Source organism: Tetrao urogallus (genome assembly GCF_951394365.1).
Source record: "Tetrao urogallus genome assembly, chromosome: 9".
Taxonomy (NCBI): domain Eukaryota; kingdom Metazoa; phylum Chordata; class Aves; order Galliformes; family Phasianidae; genus Tetrao; species Tetrao urogallus.
The window spans coordinates 418,520-441,879 of NC_136822.1; the positions used below are offsets into that span (position 1 = coordinate 418,520).

The following is a 23,360-nucleotide window of genomic DNA, read 5'->3' on the forward strand; positions in this document are numbered from 1 at the left end:
TACGTAGTAAGAAAGGGCTTATTAATTTCTATATTACTCAAGTTTAACTATTCTGTCGCATTTTCATTCTCTTTGGTGTTTGAGGGTTAACTGAATAGATTTTAAGACATCTGTAGTAGGAGCAGTGAATTTGCCTCCAATTTGTAAAAATAAAAATTAGGAGCAGTTTATAGCACACTGGGGTCTCATTATCATTAAATAATGAGAATGCCAATAAAAGGCTTTTCATTTCCACTCCCAAAAGCATACAGCTGTGCAATTAACGATTGCCTCTTATTGAGGATGCAGACTTCCATTCCTGAGATCCTTAACCTGGTGAGTCCAGGTTGCTGCTGGGTGTCTCTGCTGCCTCTGTGTGCAAGTTGTGGTTTAACCCTGCAGCCACTCAGCACCACACAGCTGGGCACTTCTTCTCCCTTCAAATGGGATGAGAGAGAATTGCAAACAAAATGGGTTTAGATAAGAACTATTTATTAAGACAAAAAAGGAAAATGTAAGCAAAAATGTAACGATTGCTATAAAGAGAGATGTCTGCAATGCAATTACTCACCACCTCTGGCAAACACCCAGCTAATAGTACAACTGTTCACTGACCAGTGCCCCACCAGCAGTGCCACATCTCATCCCTGCTGACCGACACCCAGGAATCTCCAAGCATCAGCTGCCCCGCAGCTAACTCCCCAGAGCTTTATGGCCCTCCCCATGATGTCACATGCTATGGAATAAACCCATGCCTAATTCAGACCAACTGTCCTGCCTCCCTGCTACCCCCTGTCATCACACCATCATGGTGGTGGCTCTTTACTGCAGAGCAGCCCAGCCCAGTCCCAGGTGTGTTCCCATCACTCAGCAACAACCAGAACATCGGTGTGCTGATAACACTGTCTTGGCTGAAATCAGTATAATGCAGTAGTGACAAGCAATTCCCCAGGGGTCTGAAGCAATGAAAGACTGTGACCCATGCTGATCATCAAAAGAAGTGATTCTTGCTATGGGTGCTGTCAGTAGTATCACTACAAGTGCCACTGGCCTCATTGCTGCTGTGCCCAAGCATTCGAGTCAGGCTGTGATGGTGTAAGAGTTGTGCAGTATTATGCAGGGCATGTGAAATAGGGTTCTCTGCTGTACTTCACTTGTTTTCTTAAGCTAATCACCTTTTCAGTCCTTTTTATCTCCTTTGATAGATACTTAGAGTTTTAGAAGGGGAAGAGGAAACCAAGGCAGGGGATTCTCACTCCCTTCTAAGACCTTTTCGTGTTGAGTAACGCAATAAACCAGAATGGGAAACTTGTAAAATGGCACAGTGCCCTCAGCAAAACTGTCCTACTGGTGCCCAGGGCTGTGTGGCCCAGCAGTATCAGCAGGCTTTGGGCTGCAGAGTGCAGTGGGGAGCAGCCTGTCAGCTGTGTGACAGCTCTCACAGGCTGTTTTATGATCAGGATGGGAATTGTATCTCCCCAAAACACAGTGCGCACCTCTGCTTTGCTCTTCATTAACCTGCACAATAAGTCATTGCATTGTTTCCTAAAGGCTTATGGCATCTGAGCATTGGTGTCTTCGTCAATAGCTCTTACTTAAGGACTGGGCTAAGACTTCATGTAGCTTACAGTTCACTAGCAAAGGCCCCACTCCTGTACACAGTACACAAGTCCAACTTTCAATCCATTTATAGCCCCAGTGATTTGTGCAGGACCACTCACAGCTTTGTCATGACTAAAGTCTAAGGTTTCCAGCTTGCAGCCTAATCCACCAGCATGGAAACCTGCTTGCTGCAGAAGGGAAGGTGAGGGTCAGCTGGAAAACAGTGTCTGGAGTAGGGTTCTGGAAGTGAGGTGGTGGACAAGCAAGTTTCACGTGAGTAAAGAAATGCAGTCTACTCTGTTCCTAGCTCTATCACAGAATATGGGGTTTCTTTTGATGCGTGCCTTGTGAACAGGGCATCTTTGCATCCTGGTGCTGTCACTGCCCTGCTCTCTGTCCCACCAGTGATTCTTTCATCTGTTGCTGTGATTTTCTGATGCATCTCTTTGTGAGCAATGGCACTAAGCCAGAGACTTTGATTGCTTAACAAACCTAGACTTGGCTAAGCTGTCTAGTAATATCTGATATTTTTGTCTAACCTTTTTGTGTGGATCATGTATTGCTCTTTTCACAATGAAAACTAATAATAGATTGGATTTTTTTTCCCCAAACAATTTGCAATGTTTGCACCATTTGCCAAAGAGAGAGCTGTCATTAGAGTTTCAGAGATGCTTTTGAGAAATAGATTAATAATTATTGCTGAATGTAACTGTCTACATGGAGGGTATTAATTTTTGATAATAATTACTTGTGTCAAGGCAAGATCCAACTAGTAGCTTGTAAGTATATGTAAAACTATATAAAAATAGAGGAACATCTTGTATGTCTCAGGAATTTATGGACCTTATTTAGACACTGAAAAGATCAAGAGAAAGTGACAGTCAAGAATGAATTCTGAATCATGGAATCATAGGATGGCTTGAGTTGGAAGGGACCTCAAGGATCATCAAGTTCCAACCCCCTGCCACAGGCAGGCTGCCAGTTGCTACATGAAGCACTTCGCCCAGGGCCTTCCAACCTGTCCTTAATCACCTCCAGGCACGGAGCAGCCTGTTCAAGCTGCTTGCCCCCCTTTCAGTGAAAAACTTCCCTCTGATAACTAATCTAAATCTTCCTTCTTTTAGCTTAAAACCATTCCCCTCCTTGTCCTGTCACTATCAGATTGTGCAATAAGTTGATTTCCCTCCTATCTCCCTTTAAAGATTAGAAGGCCACAGTGAGGTCTCCGTGCTGCCTTCTCTTCTCCTGACTGAACAAGTCCAGCTCCCTCAGTCTGTCTTCACAGGAGAGATGCTCCAGCCCACTGAGCATCTTCACGGTTCTCCTCTGGACCCCGTCCAAAATCTCCACAGCTTTCCTGTGTTGGGGGCCCCAGTCCTGGATGCAGATGGGACAGTCTCCTTCCTGTCCCTTCTGGCCATCCCTCTTGTGATGGAACTGAGGATACTGTTGGCCTTCCAGGCTGCAAGTGCTCACTGCTGGCTTGGGTTAAGTTTCAAGTAGACTAGGACCCCTAAGTCCTTCTCAACAGGGCTACTCTCCAGGAGTTCTTCTCCCAATTTGTACACATATCTGGGATTACCTCAACCCAAGTGCAAAACCTTGTACTTTGCTTTGTTGAACTTCATGAGGTTCACAAGGACCCAATTTTCAAGTTTATCAAGGTTCCTCTGCATGGCATCCCTTTTGTATGCCATATCAACTACATTACTCAACTCAATGTCATCAGCAAACTTGCTGAGGGGGCACTCAATCCCATCATTTAAGTCATTGATAAAGATATTAATGCGTACTGGTCTCAAGACAGCCCCTGAGGCATACCACGTGTGACCAGCCTCCACCTGGACACAGAGCCACTGACCACAGCCCTCTGGATGCAACCTTCCAAACAATTGCTTATACACCAAATAATCCATTCTTCAAATCCATTTATCTTGAATTTAGAGATGAGGATGTGATGGGGGACCATGTCCAAGGCCTTGCACAAATCCAGGTAGACAACATCAGTTGCCTTTCATTTTGTCCACCAGTGCTGTCACTCCATCATGGAAGACCACCATATTGGTCAAGCACGATCTGCCCATCTACGTATCCAGCTGTCTTGGGTCACCTGCTCATCCCTCATGTGCCTTAACATCTCTTCTAGAAGGATCTGTTCCATGATCTTTCCAGGCATAGGTGTGAGGCTCACAGGCCTTCCTCCCATTTTAGTAAATGGAAGTGATGTTTCCCTTTTTCCAGTTGCCAGGGACTTTGCCAGAAAACCATGACTTTTCAAATATGATGGCAAGTGACTCGGAAACCACATCAGAGCCAGCACCTTCGGAACTCGGGCGCACATCATCCAGCCACGTAGACTTCTACACATTTAGTCTCATGAAGCAGTCTCAAACTTGTTCTGCTTTTACAGTGGGGAGGATTTTGATCCCTGGTTCCCACCAAGAAGTTCAGGAACATCAGAAATCTGAGAAGAAGTAAAGACTGAGGTGGAGAACTCATTGAGTACCTCAGCCTCTTCCCTCTCTGTTGTAGTCAGTTCTCCTTTCTCATTTATCAGAGGAGATATGCTTTCTTTGACCCCTAGGTGTAAATTTTTTTTTAGTTACTCATTGGTTTGCTCTGAAAAAGGGAAGTGCACCTAAAATGCAATCAACAAACAGCTACCCCATCTCCCATTTTAAAAAATTAATTTTAAAATTTAAAATCCTTTCTCATTTCTTGTTCTTTAAAAATATGATTTGAAAGTACAAGATTGAAGGGTTTAACAAGTGTCTGCAGAAAATATCTTGGCATTTCTGTTAGGAAGCATTTAATTTCAAATAGCAGAACTTGATTTACAGCTTTTCTCCCTGCTTGCTCTGGTGAAAGAATTTCTGCTCAGTTAGGTGGCATTCAGCACTCCAGCCTTCCCTTGCTCCTGTTGCCTTCTGTATGATTTCTAAAGTAAATGGATTTGGTTTTTTCTCTTTCTCCTACGTATTGCTGCAGAGCAGACTTAAGTGTCCCTTACTGATGCTCAGAGGGCTGGAGCATGTCTTTGTCTATGTCTGCAAAGAATGACTGAGGGAACTAGGCTTGCTTAGTTTGGAGAAGAGAAGGCTCCAAGGAGATTTGCAGCATTCCAGTACTTGAAGGGAAGCTTATAAACAGGAGGGAGAGAGAGTGATTTTACATGGGCAGATAGTGACAGGACATAGGGTGTCATGGTTTTGTGATTTTTGGCTTTCGGTATTCCACATCACACATCATGTGGGGCACTGGGACTTTAACTGTCAGTGCTCAAGTCCTGGGTACCTGCCCTGAAGAGAAGAAGAACTACATTCCCCAGGGGACCTTGCGGTCAGGGAGAGGAGGTTTAACTCCTGGCAAGGTCACCTGATGTGCTTTTTTTCACCAGCCCTTCGTCATGGGCGCTGCTCCCGTCTCCCTGCTGCTCAACTGGACTGCGCATCTCACCTCAGCATTGTGTTGAGGCCTATCCACCCTTTTGGACATTCTCTCTCTCTCATTATATTTGATTTATTAGCTTCAATTCTGATTATATTGTATTATAGTGTGTTATCTTGCATTCCGATAATATACTTAGTAAATTAGTTTGTTTCTCCTCAGATCGGTGCCACTGTTTTTAATTATTTTGGGGTCCCCTGTTTCCTTTTTTCTGGAGGCGCGGATCTGCGGATCCCTCCGCCCCGCTCGTCACGGAACCGGGCCGAACCAGCCCGTAAACCGTTGACATAGGGGAATGGTTTTAAACTAAAATAAGGGAGAAATAGGTTGGGTGTTTGGAGAAAATTCTTTATTCAGAGAGTGGTGAGGCTCTGGCACTGCTACCAGAGTGCTGTGGGTGCCCCATCCCTGGGGGCAGTGAAGGCCAGATTGGATGGGATCCTGGCAGCCTGATCCAGTGGGAAGTGTCCCTGTGCATGCTTGGGGTTGCAAATGGACAGACGTTGAGGTCCCTTCCAACAAGCCATTCTGTGATTCTGTGACGCTATGATTTGATTGCCCAAAAGCATAGCAAAAGGTCATGGAGGAAGGCCCAGAACACAGTTCCATGCAGGCTAAGGTTGGAAGCTGCATGGTGGTTGGGCTGATCCAGGCCTGCTAACTGCCATTGCATGGGAGTGCTGCTGAAGCCTATTCAGATCCTTTTGTAAACATCAAAATGTCACACGCAGCCTTCTTTTTTTTTTTTTTAACATCCTTACATCATGTATTCTTCCATCTATTATTTGCTTTTTCCTCCATCCCTGGCATTAATCATCATCATATTTTTAGCACTCAGATAACAAGTGATGCTTTGTTTCTGGTGGTTGTGCCACAGCAAACTGCCTGCTATTTTTTCACTCTTTCTGTTTTATGTTCAAAATGTCTTTGATTCTCTGCATTCTCTAATGCCATACACATCTAAAAAGAGTCAGGGAGACTTCCTGTGTTTTCTTATGCTGATTTTAGCAGGAAAGCAGTCAGCCCTCTTGTCATTTTCCTGATCTCCATAGGCCTTATTCTGAGTGCATCAGGTGCTTGCTTCCCTTTCTGAATGGTGCCAGCTCCAGTGCTTGTGCTGTGGGAAACTCTCTTCATCTAAGGGATCACTTGAAAAAACACACAGGGCAGCTGCTGAACTTGAGGGAACAGCTCTGTCTCTGGCTCACAGCAGACACTTGAAACTGACAGCTCTTTATTTAAGGGTGCTCATACTCAAAGGTCCAAAGTACTTTGTGTGGCAGCATAAACCACAGAAAAATAGCATGGTACTCAGTCGGTCTGAACCTTTGCCAGAAGGCACCTCCAGAGTCCTCCAGCAGGTGAGTAAGGGCTCACCTCTCCTGGGCCACACCAGCCTCGCTTGAGAGCATGTCCTGACTGCCGTCATGTCTGTCCTCACCCTGTGCTGGGAACACAGCATTGGCAGCTGCAGCTAAGCCTAAGGTGTGGAGGGAGGCAGGGAGAGGGCTGAAGTGAGCTCCTGCACTGTTCCAGCAGTGTGAGTGGTGACAAGTGGACTGGGGCAGCAGGCTTTTACCTGGAAATGTGGCAGAGGCACCTGGTTATTCTTGTGGTTATAAGCTGTAGGGAATCAAGGAAGAAGAAGTGGGCGAGTGATTGTGAGAGATCAGCATTAGATTCCTTCCTTTTAGGATCTCTGCTTAAGGTTCCATAAATTCCTTCTCTAAAAGTGAATTGAGAATAGCAGCATGTTCTTCCTAAACAGCTTACTTGGTATGAAACTTATGCACAGGAAGTCAGGGAAAGTTGGGCATTGTGGAGATGTGAGTCCCTGTAGCCACTGCCACATTAGTGACTTTGTGGAGTACATTTTAGTTGGTTTCTCTACTGCATACAGCAGAATGCTGCGTTAGGGTTCTTTCTTTTTATGTTCCATTGCTCGGTCTGTCTATTTGTCTGCTTCCAGGGGTCAGCATCTGTCAGCTGAAAGGTGACCATACATGTCTGCATATGATGGGAAGGGTGTTTGAGTTTTCTTGTTCTTAGTGAGGCTCACGATCCGCTTTGTAGTCTTTTACTTCGAGATTTAACAGTGCTTTTTTTTACTGCATCTAGAGTAAAAGCATCGGAGCTCTTGTGTAAAGGAAGGGAATTTGTGCAACAGGAAGCTGAAGGAACATGCCCCAAAGCTGTCCTTATTTTTCTTCATAGGTATTCTTCTACCTTGTATTTTGTGCAGGATGCGTATATGGTTAAATGTTTTAAAGTGTCTCTGATGCAGTTAATCCTGCAGTGAACTTGTGCTCAAGTTTTGTTGCAGTTCTTAGTAACGGAGTATAAAAACTCACTCTATCAGATGACTGTGACCTTACTGGGGAATAAAGTAGAAGAGAAGCTAAATTGTGGAAGGGAATGTTTCTAACCAGATATAAATCTTCAAGAATGTTAGAAGAATAATTGAACAGTATAGGTCAATTAAATTGATTTTGGTATAAATATTCTCTCTTTCAAATTTGTGATGACAGGAAAATCTTTTTGTTTGACCTCTCCTCCTGTGCAGTTATTTTTGTGAGAGGTATTAGACAAGCAGGGAAAACAATGTTTTGTATTTAATGACAAAAGCATTAATTGAGGCAGCACGGTTCCCCACATTGTTCTCAAGCTTTTCAGCCGTGATCTAGGTGAGCACTTCTCTTGGGCAAGTGCTGAGACACTTTGATCTCCAGAATAGGCCATACTTGCCCTCTGCTAACACTGGATTTTTCTACAGCGTTTTCAAGAGTGATCAAAACAATGATTTTGGCTTGATACTGAACTGATCTTTTATTTAGATAACTAGCTAGAAAAAACATACACTGCTATCTGCCTAAATTGTATGCAAACCCTGAAGCAGGTGCTGAAAAATTGTGTGTTCACAACATAACCCTCTGATGATAGTATGGCAGGCATTTTGGTGCATCTTTAAGGAATTCCAGCAAAGAGGATGCCTATGGGATAATCGTAATTAAGCTGAGCCTAACCCAGTGTCCATAGCCATGAATCAGTTACAGTCAAAGATGCTGAGTGCATTTTGTTTTGGTGTTTTGCTGCTTGGGGAGCAATAAAAGCAGGTTGTCCTGATCTGTGCCAGGTAAACAGTTGCAAAAGGAAGAAGTTGGATGAAAGCTCTAAATCTGCTGGTGAACTGGTCGCTCTTACAGCTTCTGTAATACAAATACTGCATCTCCTATGTGGAATAAAACTTTTGTGCTTTGGAGTGATGAATTCAGCTGTCTTCTTGGTGGAAAAAACTAAGCAAAGGAAAAGAGCTTAAAAGCTCTGAGTCAGGAGATGTGAAGTCTCAGTGGTCCAATCTTTTTCTATACAGTGTGAAGGCCTCCTGTTTACTTGCATAACATGTGTTGCCACCATCTTAGTGACTAAACATTTGTTAACCTGGCAGCAGGTCAGCACCACACAGCCATTCGCTCACTCCCCACCAAGTAGGATGAGGGAGGGAATTGGAAACACAATAGAACCCATGGGTTGAGATAAAAGTTATTTACTAAAACAGGACAGTGAGAACAAAGATGTAATAACTATATATATAGAGAGAGAGATCTACAGTGCAATCACTTGCCACCCTCTAACTGATACCCAGCTGATATACAACTGTTCACCAGCTAATGCCCTGCCAGCAATGCAAGGTCTCGCCCCCTTGCTGACCAACAGCGAACCAGTCCCCCAGCAGGGGCCAGCCCTGGGCCAGCTCCCCTCAGCTTTATGGCCTTCTGCACGATGCCAAGTGGTATGAACAACCCCTTGCCTAATTCAGGCCAGCTGTCCTCTTCCCTGTGCCATGCTGCCACAAAGGCAGCTGCTCTTCTGCAGAGCACCCTTCCCCAATCCCTGGTGTGCACCTATCGTTCAGTGGCATCCAAAACATTAATGGCATTGCCATTAACACTGTCTCAGCTGAAACCACGACATTTTTAACCTACAAATAGAAATGGTAAAAGCATTTTAAACCATAGAAATGGTTTAAAAGCATGTATCTCACTCCTGCAGTGCACAAATGATCAATTATTCTTCATCTAAAGCCAAGGGACTGAGTGCCTATTGTAGGATATTAAGACCTGGAAGGGGAGAACGGTGGTGCCAGTAAGAGATGCCTTCAACCGTTCTGCACAAACGTATCAGAAATCTAGGAACATGAGTTTGAATGTGTATACATAGTGCATATTTTGAATATGTGGTGGCCAGCGTCATCCATAAGGAGGAAGGGGAGGTGACACAGCAAGTACATTTTGAAGGATCTCTGGAGGTTTGAACGTGGAAGAGAAAGTGGACCTAGAGTACCCAAATGAGGTTGAACAGAAAAGGGCTTTATTTGGGGATAGGTTTGAAGGCAGATAGATTGAAGATCTAATAAACACTGTGTTTAAAATATAGTGACTTGACTGCCTCAGGGATGGGTTCCCCATGATGAGAGAGGTGCTCCTCTGTCAAACCTAGCCATATGATTATTTCCTTTTTGGTTTTGCTGGTATGAGTAAGCACTGTACAGGTTTAAATACAGAACACTTCTCTAGTACCAATACATCTAATCCACCTCCTGTGGCCAGCACCAGCTAAATGCTCTCTTACAGAACAGTCATAGGTGGTTTTGTCAGCATTGCAATACAGGTAAGCAGTGCTGAACAGGGGAAATAGGCAGTGAGTGCCCAAGGAGGTACTGGGATTAGGAAGGAAACAAAGCTGGGCCCATGCTTGTGTGACTAGCAGAGTAGGGACATGGCATTAAATCAGAGCTGTGGCAACTGTTGAAAACAGAGACAAGAAACCTGAAATTGCTGCAGTGATCCTTAGCTGCACTGTCATAATGCGCCGTTAGGCAGCAGAGGCGTTTTGGCTATGAACATACACAAACAGGTGACACACAGGCAGAGCTGTTGGGGCACAGGGCTCCAGCAGAGCCCATCAGGCCGGAGTTCATGCAGAGCTGAATTCTCTGTGTTCGTTATCACTAGCTACTCATTAATCTGCCATGTGTATCTAAATGTGTTTGCAGAAACAGACTTCTGAGGATAGCTGCAGTTTTGACCTCCTAACATTAATGCCTTTTTGTTTTGTTTTGTTTAGCTCGACTTTTAATGAGCCACAGGCAAGGTCTTCTCCTTGTGATATGCATTCGATCCCACACAAATTTGGATGTTCCCTTTTTTGCTTCCTAAAAATAACTGTAATTGGATAATAGAATATCCTTTTGTATAAGTATGTGTCAAGCCTAATTTCTAAGAATCAGCAACCAGAGTGTCTGTAAAAGGAATTGGATCAACATCACCTTTGCTTGCAAAAGCACCTATCAACCAGATGTGAGCTCTGGCTTGATTTTCACTCCCCACTGCTATGAAGTTTATTGCTAGTCTGCACTTGTTCTTTTTTTCTTCCCAGAAGTAGAAGTCTGCTTCTCTCTCAGGAATTTCTTTTTCTTCTTGCTGAGTCAGGCCAGTTCTCCAGAATGTCTTCCACTTCTCCAGTTAAAAGTTCGGCAGTCATATGTTCCCACTTGTCTTCCCTGCCCCTATGCCAGGCTGTGTGTGAGCAGCCCTCGAGGTGTGCAGTCAGATTCTGTCAGGATTTAGCTCCGTACTTGCTCTAGAAGTTGCTAAGAAAAAGGTGTTTCAGTTTAGCTTTTACTTTTTACTTTTTAGCTTCAGTTTTACTTTTCCTGCTAGGAATGGGCACAGATGTCCCTTTGCTAATCATACTATTTGTTTACTGTACTATTTCTGTCCTGTTTCCCAGATTCGTTTAATGGGGAGTCTCTTCATGCTGACAGTCCCTAGTTAGCCTATCACTCTTTGGTTTCATGTCATTCTAACGAGAAAAGAGATATCATTTGCGTGTCCTGTGGAGGTTATGCCTTTTCAAACCTGACGTTAGTCCAGGCAAGTGCTTTCCCTCAACGTAATAAATATCCAGTTAACTTCTAAAGATTTCCTTGGTGCTTTCAGAGTGCTTTGAATGTAGCATTAACCTTCCATATAGCTAGGGAAAGAAAGGAGGCTGTTTCACCCACAATCTGTTATGGCATGTTTACAACACTTTTCAAGAATTTTACATGTATTCTTTGAAAGTCAAAATGCTTTTGGAAAACCTGATGAACATTCGTATTTTGATTGCTAAGCTCTTTTATGTATATACTTGTAACTGTTATTTTCAGTGTATTCATGGGGTTGCATCAGTTTGAAACTTTCAGGTAACTTAGTTTTGTACCTGCTGTCTTAAAACTGTCTTCACAATCCAGGCTGCAGGAGGTCTTTTCTCGTGCTGGAGAGATGGAGAAAGACCATTAGAAATGCCATTTGCCTTTGTGATTTCCTTGGAATTAGCTCACTAGCACACAGTATTTCTCTCATAATTCCCCATAGTTACTAATAAACAAGATTATGAAACTTCCAGTGAATAGTTCTGGCAGAGAGACACACACATTTGTGTCACTTCTTTTTTTACTTCACAGAATCTTCAGGACAGTTAAGCTCATCATGAATTTGATCTTCCTTGTAGTCTCTTGGCAGTTACTTAATTGTTTCAAAATGAACTCTTTATATAAATATTTTTAAATAACTGAATTGTTTTATTGGAAAATATTTTTTCCAGTTTTATTTGGCACAAGGACTGTCATATGACACATCCAAATTTTGCCATAGTATAACTCCACTTACTTCAGTAGAATTGCTTCTGCTATACAGTGGCATAAATTGTATGTTTTTCCCTTAAAAGCAAACAAAAAGCCCCTGTGATTTTCAGGTTAATCAGAAAGCTCAGAAATATGATTTTCATTAGTCACCAAAAGCTTGCTATCCTGCATGCAAGAGTTCAAAAGGTCTGTAGCTCTGAGAACTTCCCAGATGTTAATGTCATTCTCAGGACATCATTTGTTGTCCTTTCTGTGATTGCCCTTCTGTGCTGCTCCGTGGAACCGAGCTCCTCTCCCCGCAGGTCCTGCTGTGAGCAGAGCCTGGCTGAAACCATCCTATTAACAAGGACTATATCAATTTAAGGTAATGGAGCTGGCTGCAGGATGTCCTAATGGATCACAGTTAACTGAATGAATGCTGCAGTCATGAAATCTCCCGAGATTTAATTCTGTTAAATGCTTACACACTGACTGATTAGGTGAAAATAAGCTGAACTCCAAGACAAAAAAGAAAAAAAAGAAAAAAAAGCAAACTTATTTCCCCCTCTTATCTGCTGATTATCTGACAGTATATGCATTATATTAATATTATTAATTATATATATATAATATATATATTAATATATATATAAATATATATATATATTATACGTATATATATATATATATTTATATATATAATATATATATTAATGCACATATAAATGCATTAAGATGCATTTATTTTTAAATAAACTGTGGAACAAGCTGCCCAGAGAAGCTGTGGATGCCTCTCCATAGAGGCATTCAAAGCCAGCCACGTGGGCAGCAATGGGTGGCAGCCGGTCCACAGCAGGGGGTTGGAACTGGGTGGGCTTTAAGGGACATTCCAGCACAAGCCATTCTGTGCTTCAGTGAATACATGACAAGAGGTGTGTAGTTCCTAGAGAAGTCAAGGATTGACAATTTCTTGTTTGTCACTACTCAGCCAAGTTGCCCAACATCCATAATCCATGTTTTCTGAACTGTTACAGAAATAAGGTTGATACAGATATTTCTCCATGCAGTGCTGTTGTGGGAACTGGAAGCAAAGTCTGCTTGCTGCTCAATTCTAACAAGAAGGATGGAAGGAGCTGGCGTAAGCTCCCAAACCCACAGCCTCCTCCCACTGAGGGACAGCTGGCTGCAGGGCTGGCTGCTCCTGAAGAGCTGGGGTTGACCATTAGGAAAACTCCAGGAAAGTGGCATTTGCTTGGCTTCCTCGAAGCTACTTGTTGAGCTGCATGTGACTTTGACGACCACGCTAGGGCTATAAAATTGCTGTATATTTTTCTTGTCTTCCCACTTTGCCTATAGGTGTGGGCTGAAGCTAATCAAATCAAAGTTGATAATCTTAATACATTATTGCAAACTAATTCTTCAACCTTCTGGGATTTTTGGACACTACTTTTACTGGTTGTTGCGCACTTCTGGTTGCTTTGAGCTGGAAGCAAATCAGTCCTTGCAGAGCCCTATAGTCACATGCATACAAGAGGAAGGTTCAAAGGTTGTGCATTTGGAGACATAACAGGATGGTGTAGCTCAGCAGTGGATTCACATAATTCAAGCCCAAGGGTCTTGAATATTTATTTATGAATAAATATAACAGAAAACACACCATCTGGTGAACCACGCTTCATATAACTGAATTAGTTGTTCACTGGATATCAAGTCCTGTTTAATAGCTTATCCATAGTTCTTATTACTTCTTACTGAATGACACTTGGAAAACTCTTCCCTCCCATCTCCCCCTCTAACCCTTTAACCTCTGAGTCATTTAGTGGGGGTGGGTGGTGACTGCTCTGACAGTGCATTCAGTATGCTGCTGAAATAAACAGGCTACTTCAGGATTTGTTTTAGCAAATAAGAAGAGAAGTGAATGACTGACTCGAACATATGGGTGTAAAAAGACAATTTTAATTCATTATGGTTTTTATTTGCATAGTGCTATCTACTTCTGAATGGTTTTACAGGCAACATATATCTCTAGAATTGTTTCCCGTGCAAGAAATTTTGCACAAAGATGAAAAAAAGTAGAGCTGGATGTGAAGTAGTCATTGTAAAATCTAGTTTTGTCTCACTGGTTTTATGATTTTTGTTGTTTGTAGAATTAGGGGCTTGCTTTTTTCAGCCTTTGCTGACCTCAGGCTGTTGGACAGGTGTTAATTTTTTTGAAGGCTAATAAAACATTTAATAGGTGGCTCTCTCTGCAGGTTTTTGATGTTATTTTCTATTGGTGGAGAGATATTGTTGGGGAGGAGAGGTAGGGAGGTCCCATTTTTATAACAGTGATGAAGTAAATGGCTAAAGTGACTTTCAGGACCACTTGTCTCAGGCACTAATTGTTTGAGCTTACCAGTATGTCTCGGAAAGGTGTTGCTCTTTTAGCCATTATGATCACAGCAGAATTATTCGAGTGGTACTGAAGAAAAACAATGAAAAAAATGCATGGCAGATTATGAAAAGTAATTGTTGTTTCCTTTTCTTTTCCTTGGCAATGTATAGTGCAAAATTATGTTAGGAAAAAATGTGGCCAACAAATGAGAAAAGCCTTGGTAAATGTATCTTTAATTCTGTAGCTTGTGAATTGGGTTCAGTCCTGGATTTTCAGTAAAGATTATTATGAAATTTTTCGTGCCTGTTACAGAGGACACAAAGTCTTCTGTGGTGTTGCTCTGGGATCCCTGCAGTGAGTACGTGTGTTTCATTGGAGAAGGACGGATCATTAGCCAGTGGATCAGCACATGGGCATCTTAGTGACACAGCTCAGGATAACAGCACCCCAAGCAACGGGAAGCCATGGAAACAGGCTCCAGCTAGAGGCTGATCAATAACACGTAGAAAAGCTCCTATAAAAGCTTCATTAGACACTTTTATCCAGACTAGTGCTGTCTGCAGTGAGGGAACAGTGAAGAAAGTGCTGTGGACACAGCACTCTGTTCCTTAGATGTGGTACTAAGAAACGTGTTTAGTGGCAATAAGTAGGTGGACAGTTGGTCTACATAATCTTAGAGGTCTCTTCCAACCTTAATGATTCTATGATTCTCTGTTTAGGTCTTTGGTGACTAAATATCATTGCTGGTTAGTTCCTGCATTGGTTTGCCTGGAAGTGGCTGCCCCCTGCCAGATCAGGCTGCCCAGGGCCCCACTGAACCTGTTGTTGGATGCCTCCAGGGATGGGATACCCACAGCTTCTCTGAGCAGCCTGTGTCTCACTACCCTCCAAGTAAAGAATTTCCCTCCAATATCTACTTTTATTTTAGTTTTAAAACCACTCCCCCTTATCAATGTCTGCCCTTGTAAAATGTCAGTCTCCTGCCTGTTTTATAAGCTCTCTTCAAGTACTGGGAGGCTGCAATGAGGTCTCCCCAGAGCCTTCTCTTTTCCAAGCTGAGCAAGCCCAGCTTCCTATCTTCAGAGAGGTGCTCCAGCCATTTTTGAGACCACCCTGACTCAGTGATCCCTTCCAATCTTATCCTTCTCATAGTAGGGGCCCCAGGGTTGGATGCAGTACTACAGATGGGGCTTCATGAGAGCAGAGGGATACAGTCCCCTCTGCTTTCCTAGCCACTCCTTTATTGATGCAGTCCAGGATGCATGCAGTTGGCCTTCCATGCTGCAAGAGCACCTGATGCCCAACTTTTCATCCACCAGGATGCCTAAGTCCTTCTCCACAAGATTGCTCTTAAGGAGTTCTCCAGTCTGTACCTGGGATTGCCCAGATCCAAATGCAGCACACTGCATTTGACTTCGTTGAATCTCATTAGGTTCGTGTGCACCCACTTTTCAAGGTTGTCCTGATCACGCTGGATAACCTCCGTTCCTTTTATTGTGTCAATTGCACCACTCAGCATGGTGCTATCAGCAAATCTGCTGAGGGTACACTCAGTCCCGCTGTCTATGTCATTGATAAAGATGTTGAAGAGCACCAGTCCCAAGGCTGACCCCTGGGGGACACTTCTCATGACTGGCCTCCACCCACACATAGAGCCACTGACCACAACATCCTAGCTCCCTATCCAGCTAGTTTTTTATCCACCAAGTAGTCTACCCTTCAAATCCATCTCTCGCCAATTTAGAGATAAGGATGTCTTGTGGGACCATGTCAAAGGCCTTGCACAAGTCCAAGTAGATGGTATCAGTTACCTTTCCTTGGTCCATTGTTGCCGTCACTCTGTTGTAGAAGGCCATTAGATTGGTCAGACGTGATCTGCCCATGGTGAAGCTGTGCTGACTGTCTCAGGTCACCTCCTCATCTTGCTTGTGTCTTAACATAGTTTCCAGTATTACCTGTATTTATATAGACAATAAAAATGTGTACCTTCAGTTGAAGTGAAATTCCATGTGTTAACAGCATTTTACTTTTTATGCTATTGTAAGCCTGCAAACAACTGCTAGCTAAGATGTACAATAATTGATTATATTATATTGATTATATTATATATGTATATCTATATATATTCAGTTGATAATTTGATCCTCCATAAAGCTATGTTAAGGCACATACGAGACAAAGAGGTGATTGGAGACAGCCAGCATGGCTTCATCAAGGGCAGATATTGCCTGACCAACCTGGTGGCTTTCTGTGATGGAGTGATGGATGGGGGATGAGGGAAGGGCAATGTATGTAATCTACCTGGACTTCTGCAAGGCCTCTGACATGGTCCCTCACCACATCCTGCTCTCTAAATTGGAGAGGTGTGGATTTGAAGGATGAACTGTTGGATGGATTAGGAATGGCTGGCTGGATGCAGCCAAAGGGTTGTGATCAATGGTTCAGTGTAAGGGTGCAGGCTGGTCACATGAAAACCTAATGAGGTTCAATAAGGCCAAGTGCAGTACAGTGCTGCACCTGGGTCGGGGCAATCTCAGGTAATTATACAGGCTGGGGGAGGATCTTGAGAGCAGCCCTGCGGGGAAGGACTTGGGGTCCTGGTGAATGAGAAGCTGGCCATGAGGCAGCAGTGTGCGCCTGCAGCCCGGAAGGCCAGCTGTGTTCTGGGCTGCATTAAAAAGGGGAGGCCAGCAGGGAGAGGGAGGTGATCATCCCCCTCTGCTTGGCTCTTGTGAGGCCCCATCTGCAGCGCTGCATCCAGGCCTGGGACCCCCAGCACAGGAAGGACGTGGAGCTCTGGGAGTGGGTCGAGAGGAGGCACTGAGATGAGCAGAGGGCTGGAGCAGCTCTGCTGTGAGGAAAGGTTGAGGGAACTGGGCTTGTTTAGCTTGGAGAAGAGAAGGCTGTGGGGAGACCTCATGGTGGCCTTCCAGTGCTTGAAGGGAGCGTATGAACAGGAGGGGGAACGGCTGTTTGTGAGGGTGGACAGTGATGGGAAAAGGGCAATGGTTTTAAACTGAGACAGGGGAGGTTTAGGTTGGATATTAGGTGGAAGTTTTTCCGCCAGAGGGTGGTGAGGCACTGGAACAGGTTGCCCAAGGAGGCTGTGGATGCCCCATCCCTGCAGGCATTCAAGGCCAGGCTGGCTGTGGCTCTGGGCAGCCTGGGCTGCTGGTTGGTGACCTGCACACAGCAGGGGGTTGGAACTGGATGAGCACTGTGGGCCTTTGCAACCCAAACCATGCTGGGATTTTAATAATTGAAGCTATTCTTTGGAAATAGTGTAAATTATGTTTTGAGAGCTGAATTCGTTTGTCATTTGCTTTTTTTTTTTTTTTTTTTTTTTTACTTTTAAAGCATCATTGTTTTACTTGAATGATTAGTGGAATAACGTTAGCGTGAGTCTCAAAGATCTGGAAGAGAATTCTGTCTGCACATATTGTTCCTTGAGCTCTAATGTAATGATTACATTCAAGATTGTTCCAGGGGCAGTATTTCAGTATTTTTATATGACTTTCCTGACCATTTCTACTGACATCTCTGGGTCATGTATGAATCAAGTACTTGAGCAGTAACCAGAGTTAACAATTCTGTACTATAATATTTCAGTTAAATTGCAGGTTATTAAATAAAGCTAGCCAATTTCTGCTCTCACTTAATGTACATTTCCAGTAATTCAGGATCTGATGTCAAAAAAATAATGTTTTAGATAGTGCAAAGAAGTGAAGTAATCAGATTATCTTTCAGGAAATGTTTAGTGTTCATTCCAAGCTATATCAGCATGCTACAGAGCTGGCAGAAAGATTCATTGTCTGCGAGGTAGCCGTTTGGGTCAGATGGATGTGCTGTCTTTTCCTAATGCAGTCTTGATTCCTGGCTGTGATGGTCCGGAGGAATTCTCCCTTCTCATTGGCTGTATGACTCCCTTCAGTTCTGTGCTGTCTGTTCTCAAGAATTGTAGCCCACCCTCTCTGAACTCATCATTTTTTAGTTCATCATTTAGTTCTTTCTGAGATTGATTTTATTATAGATATGACATCATGGCTAGCAGAGTTTTAGAAACCCAAAAGCTGACTTTGCTGTGTTCTGAAAGTTAATCTTTTGCCTCTCTTTACATCATTTGGAAAGCAGATTACATCCATGTCACTGCTGCTAAAAGTCTACAGTTGCTTTTTAGAGCATAGATGTCCTGCAGGTTGTGTTCCAGACCAGCACTAGGCTAGTGCTGTTTTGGAGCCTCTCATTAGCAGTTGGGTGTTCAGTGACTGATGTACTAATGCTGTACTGGACTGAGGGGATGAGAAAATTATATACAATTCACACAACTCATGCATGCTTTCTCTGACATCTGAAATTTAGGATATCTACATTGTAATTGTAATTGCAAGCAATATGGCAGTGAAACTATCCTTGTATAATTTATGTGCATCTCTAGAGCTTTAAAGCTGATTCCTAAACACTGGTAGAACTTACAGCATATGAGTATCTCCTTTGTCTTGGTGGACTATAGACTCATTCATACAAAACGGTTGTGTTCGGAGCAGGTCCAAAACCATCTCCTCATGGATCATGCAAGGTCTGTTTTGTTCCCCATCCCTATCTACCAGCGCCGGGGACTGTGTTTCCAGGGAGTAACAATTAAAGACTGAGGCAAAGAAGGCATTAAGTATCCCAGCCTTATCCTGATCCTTGGTCACCAAGTTGCCCTCGGCGTCCAGCAAGGCATGGAGATTCTCCCTAGCCCTCCTCTTGCTGTTGATGTATTTATATGAATATTTTTTGTTGTTGTAGTGGCTAGGTTCAGTTCTAGCTGGGCTTTGGCATTTCTTATTTTCTTCCTGCACAGCTTCACTATGTACCTGTAATCATTATAAATAGCTTGCCTACTCTTCCAGAGACCATAAACTTTCTTTTGTTCTTGAATCCCAGTCAAATCTCTGTTCAGCCAGTCCAGCCTCCTTGCCCATTGGCTCGTCTTCTGTGAGTTGGGGATGTTCAGCTCCTGCACCTTTAAAATAACTTCCTTAAAGTATTCCCAGCCTTCCTGTGCTCCTACGCTCTCCAAAACTACCTCCCAAAGGACCCTCTCAACCATGGTCCTAAGGAGGTCCTAAAGACTGTCCTTCAGAAGTCCAAGCTGGCAATTCTGCTGACTCCTTTCCATGGTTCAATAAGGATCAACAAATCTAGCATCTCATGATCACTATGACCCAGATGGCCTCCAATCTTTACATCCCCCACAAGACCTTCTCTGTTAACAAAAAACAGGTCCAGAATTTTGCTTCCCCCCGTTGTCTCCCTTACCAGCTGTGTCAGGAAGTTATCTCCCACTCACTCTAGGAACCTCCAGGATTGTTCCGTATCTGCTGCATTATGAATCCAGCAGATGTTGAAGCCCCCACAAGAACAAGGGGGAGTGACCTTGAGACCTCACCCAACTGTCTATGCAGTATCTTGTCCACTTCTTCATCCTGGTTGTAGCAGACCCCCACGAAATATCAGTCTTATTGGCCTTCATTTTTATTCAGACTCATAAGCTCTCAACCCTATCATCACCATCATAAATTCCCATACATTCACATTCTTTCTTAACATAGAGGGCTACACCACCGCCTTTCCTGCCTAGCCTGTCTCTTCTGAAAAGTTGGTAGCCATCCATCACAGCACTCCAGCTGTGCAAGTCATTCCACCATGTTTCCATGATGGCAACCATATCATAGTTTTCTGACTGCAAAGTGGCCTTCAGCTCCTCCTGTTTATTACCCATGCTGTGTGCATTAGGGCACCTGAGCTGGACCTCCTTTTGAGTGGCAGTAGTCCTAATACCCTCATGACCATACTCAGGTGTTTCCACAGCCACCGACCTTACACCAATCCTGGTGTTCTTCCTACAAAAGGGTAAGTCGTCCTCCTCCTTCACCAAGGCACAAGACTGTGGGATCTTACAAGCACATCCCCTTCCCACAAGCACTGGGAAATCACAGACAGGCTCCATTCTAATGCCCCCAGTTACACCCGCACCCCCCTTCATACCTAGTTTAAAGCTCTATCAATGAACCTTCCCAACTCCCGTCTTAAGACCGCTTTCCACCGGTGGGAGAAGCTTGTCTCGTGCAAACAGAGCAGAGGTCAAAAAACCCAAACCCCTGCCAGGCACATCAGGCTCAGAGCCAGGTATTAATCCATTGGTCCGTGATATTTAGTAACTCGTCGATCCCTATAACTGGAGGAATAGAGGAGCACACAATTTGTGCTCCCGAATCCTTGTATAGCTTTAACCAGGGGTTAAACGGTGAGCAGTCAAGAGCAATGGAAAGGCAAAGCCTTTATCTTCACTGCTGTTGATGAGTTTCTGATAAGAAAGTAACACACACAGAGGATCACTGAAAGGCTGGTAGAGTCCATGAGCTGATCCATTCATCTAAGTTTATTCTGTACCGCGATAAGATGATCTCAGAAAGCCTTATTAGGTGTCTCTGTACATCTGCAGTGACAAGCATGTATTTTCATCTGATGAAGAATGAGGAATGTTCAGCAAATTGCCTGGTCAGTGGATAAAGGTATCTTTACAAAGATACCTTCCTGTGTCTTCAGGAAAAGGCAGGCTTTCTGTGTTGCCCAAGTGATTCGGTAAAGTGGATTGATACAATTTAAACCAGTCTTGACTTGAAATTAATCCTTTATCTGTGTTCTTCCTGGGGACCTTTGTTCAGCTGTCAGAGCCTGCTTGGAAGATCAGAACCTGGCCATCATTTTGCACATGCCATTCCATTGTGGAAGTTTATGCTTTTGGATTAGTTTATGTTCTTATGACTTACACAAAGAAAACTTAGTCCATTTCCTTTAAAAAGCTCTCTGAACATAAAAATATAAACTTACTGAAATAGGTTTTCCTTAATGTTTGTCCTTTTAGAAGTACTGTCTCACCATTAGTGAAAAAATGTTGTTTTTTTCCTCAATTCTTTGTTAAAACTATTTGTTTGTCTTTTTTTTTCCCAAGCAGTGAAATTTATTCATTTTACTGAAAAGGTGGCCCTGGTTCAGTCCTTTCTCTTATTAAACAACAGTATACCCAGTATGCTTTGCCAGCAGTGTTCATAAAACTGATGGTTTGTCCTAAGTGAAATCAGGATTAGACAAGTATATTTGGAGATCAAGGTGTCTCTTCACCAAAGAAAGAAAAAGGATTTAGGTAATTTTTCCACTTTGAAATGCCGCCCTTGGCTTCAGCATAACTTGGTTTTACTGAAGCACCAACTGGTGAACAGCTGGTGTATTGAAGTATGTAGGTATGACCTAAGTGATAGATGTGGCAGGACCTTTTTTCTGGCATTTGTCCAAAGGAGCCGACTGATAACTGCTCAGTTGGTAAAGGTGCAGCTGGGCATCTGGTGGGCTCCTCACAGGCACTGTCTGAGAGCTGGGTGTGGGAACTAATGGGTAGTGCAAGCATCTCTCATCTGTTTGGTGACAAACGAGTGCCAAACTACGAGGGCTGTTCCGAAAGTAATGCTTCCTATTTTTTTTATTTTTTTTAATGTTTGCCCACAACATCAGAAGCGGATGTTGGTGGGATGACAGTAAAGACTGAACCATCCCACTTATATTAGAAATGGAAGTAATCTCTGTGGCTTGTAGAATTGATGTTCATTTATGGTTTGAATAATCTGATGATACCACAGAGAAACTAATTTTGTTCTCCCTTGGTGTATTTAGATGCATAAGTATTCATTACAATTTTCTATTACCATCTCCAGAATATTTACTTTTGGAAGTTTTCATTCATGTGATTTTTACTTCTGATGGTTCCAATCAGTGATATTTTCTGCTTTTTTTTCAGTTATACCAGCAGAGTTGTTTCCAGTGGACTGAAGGCTCAAATTAATAATCCAGAACTGAAAGTCAGAGGACTAGACCCACTCATCAGCAATTTGATTGATAAGCTTCAGAACTTTAATCATGTAAGTAACTTTAGAGATGAAAGCATTTTACCACCAGATCTGATGGCAGAGCTGAAGCCAGATGAATGGTACCTAAATTTCCCAGAGCCCTAAGAGAGCCCTGAAGAGGCCTGGTAACAAAGGCAGCCAGAGATTGTCTTGTGTCAGCTGGATTATAGATTTACAGATAATAAGACAAAATTATTTCCCTGGAAGTTGCTGTAATTCCTGGCTGTTGTCCCATAGCATTCAGTTCACTGTCCTGTCTGGAGTTCCATTGAGCATCTCCTGAGTCCCTCAGTTCACAAGAGTCAAGTTCTGTTTCTTAGCCCTGTGGAATTGTTCTGGAGGTGTTTCTCCTTGGTTGAGCAGCTTTGTGGTGTAGATGTAAACAGATGAGAAGACAAAACAGATCTGTTAACTGTGCAGTAACTGAACTGCATAGAACTTAAATCAGGACAAAAGGCACTCCCAAATGTATCAGCTATGCCCCTTAGAAAACATCATGATAAACCAAAAGAATCACTGAGTTTGTCAGATGCATGATTAACCTCTGTCTGCCTCTGTCGTCTGCTAGTCCCCATGGATCTGCAGGCTTTTGAAGCTAAAGGCACAGCTATGAGATGTTACAGCTTCAACACAGCGCTGTGAGCTCTTACAGCAGTGCCACTCCAAATGAGCTGGAGCTAACAGATTTAGCAGAGATTGATTTTCATTTAAAGTAGGCGTGTTTTCTTGTCAGCTTGGAAGAATGCTTTCAATAGTACGTTCACAGTCAGATGTGTCTGCACATGAGTCTACTCATAATCCTTCACCGTTACGGAGTGATGGAGCACTTTTTCTAAAAAAAGAGCTGGAAGATTAAAGGCAACCTTTGTGGGTTGGATGATCAGGAAGAAAAATAGTCTGCTCAATTAAAATGGGAGGAGGCATGGCTTAGTCAGAATGTTGGGATTTCTTAAGATCATGAGTGTGAGAAGGGAGTTGTGGTTTGATTTCTTATTTGCTCTTACTGTTACTTCTTATTATTATTATTACAGCCCTCTTTTACTTCTCATCAGCAACAAGTGGTAAATCCATAACCTGTAATTGGTGTTTCTATTAAATCTGGATTGTCTTTTATGTTCTGTAGTCTGCAGTTCAGGGATCCTTTTTATTGCACGGCTTTAACTTGCCATAGGGGATTGCAGCAACGAGGGTGATGTGGTACTTGATATTGTGGTGAAATAGACATTATGTGGTTAGACTGATGAAAAGGGTAATTCATTATTTATCTGCCTTTGTATGTTATCAAATAGAATGTTAGTTTACTTTATAAATATTAGATATATCCGTCTGTGTAATCGTCCTCTAT

The 23,360-nt window shown here is 43.1% G+C and overlaps 1 protein-coding gene across 1 annotated transcript in view; it reads left to right on the top strand.

Moving 5' to 3' along the window:
- The window catches only part of LOC306949634 (glypican-5-like), a gene marked incomplete at both ends in the record, with an annotated part of 362,433 nt that overhangs the window by 205,792 nt on the left and 133,281 nt on the right, over positions 1 to 23,360 (top strand). Inside the window, 1 exon segment of the mRNA XM_079539627.1 lies at positions 21,907 to 22,027. Coding sequence (XP_079395753.1) covers positions 21,907 to 22,027 — 121 coding nt within the window.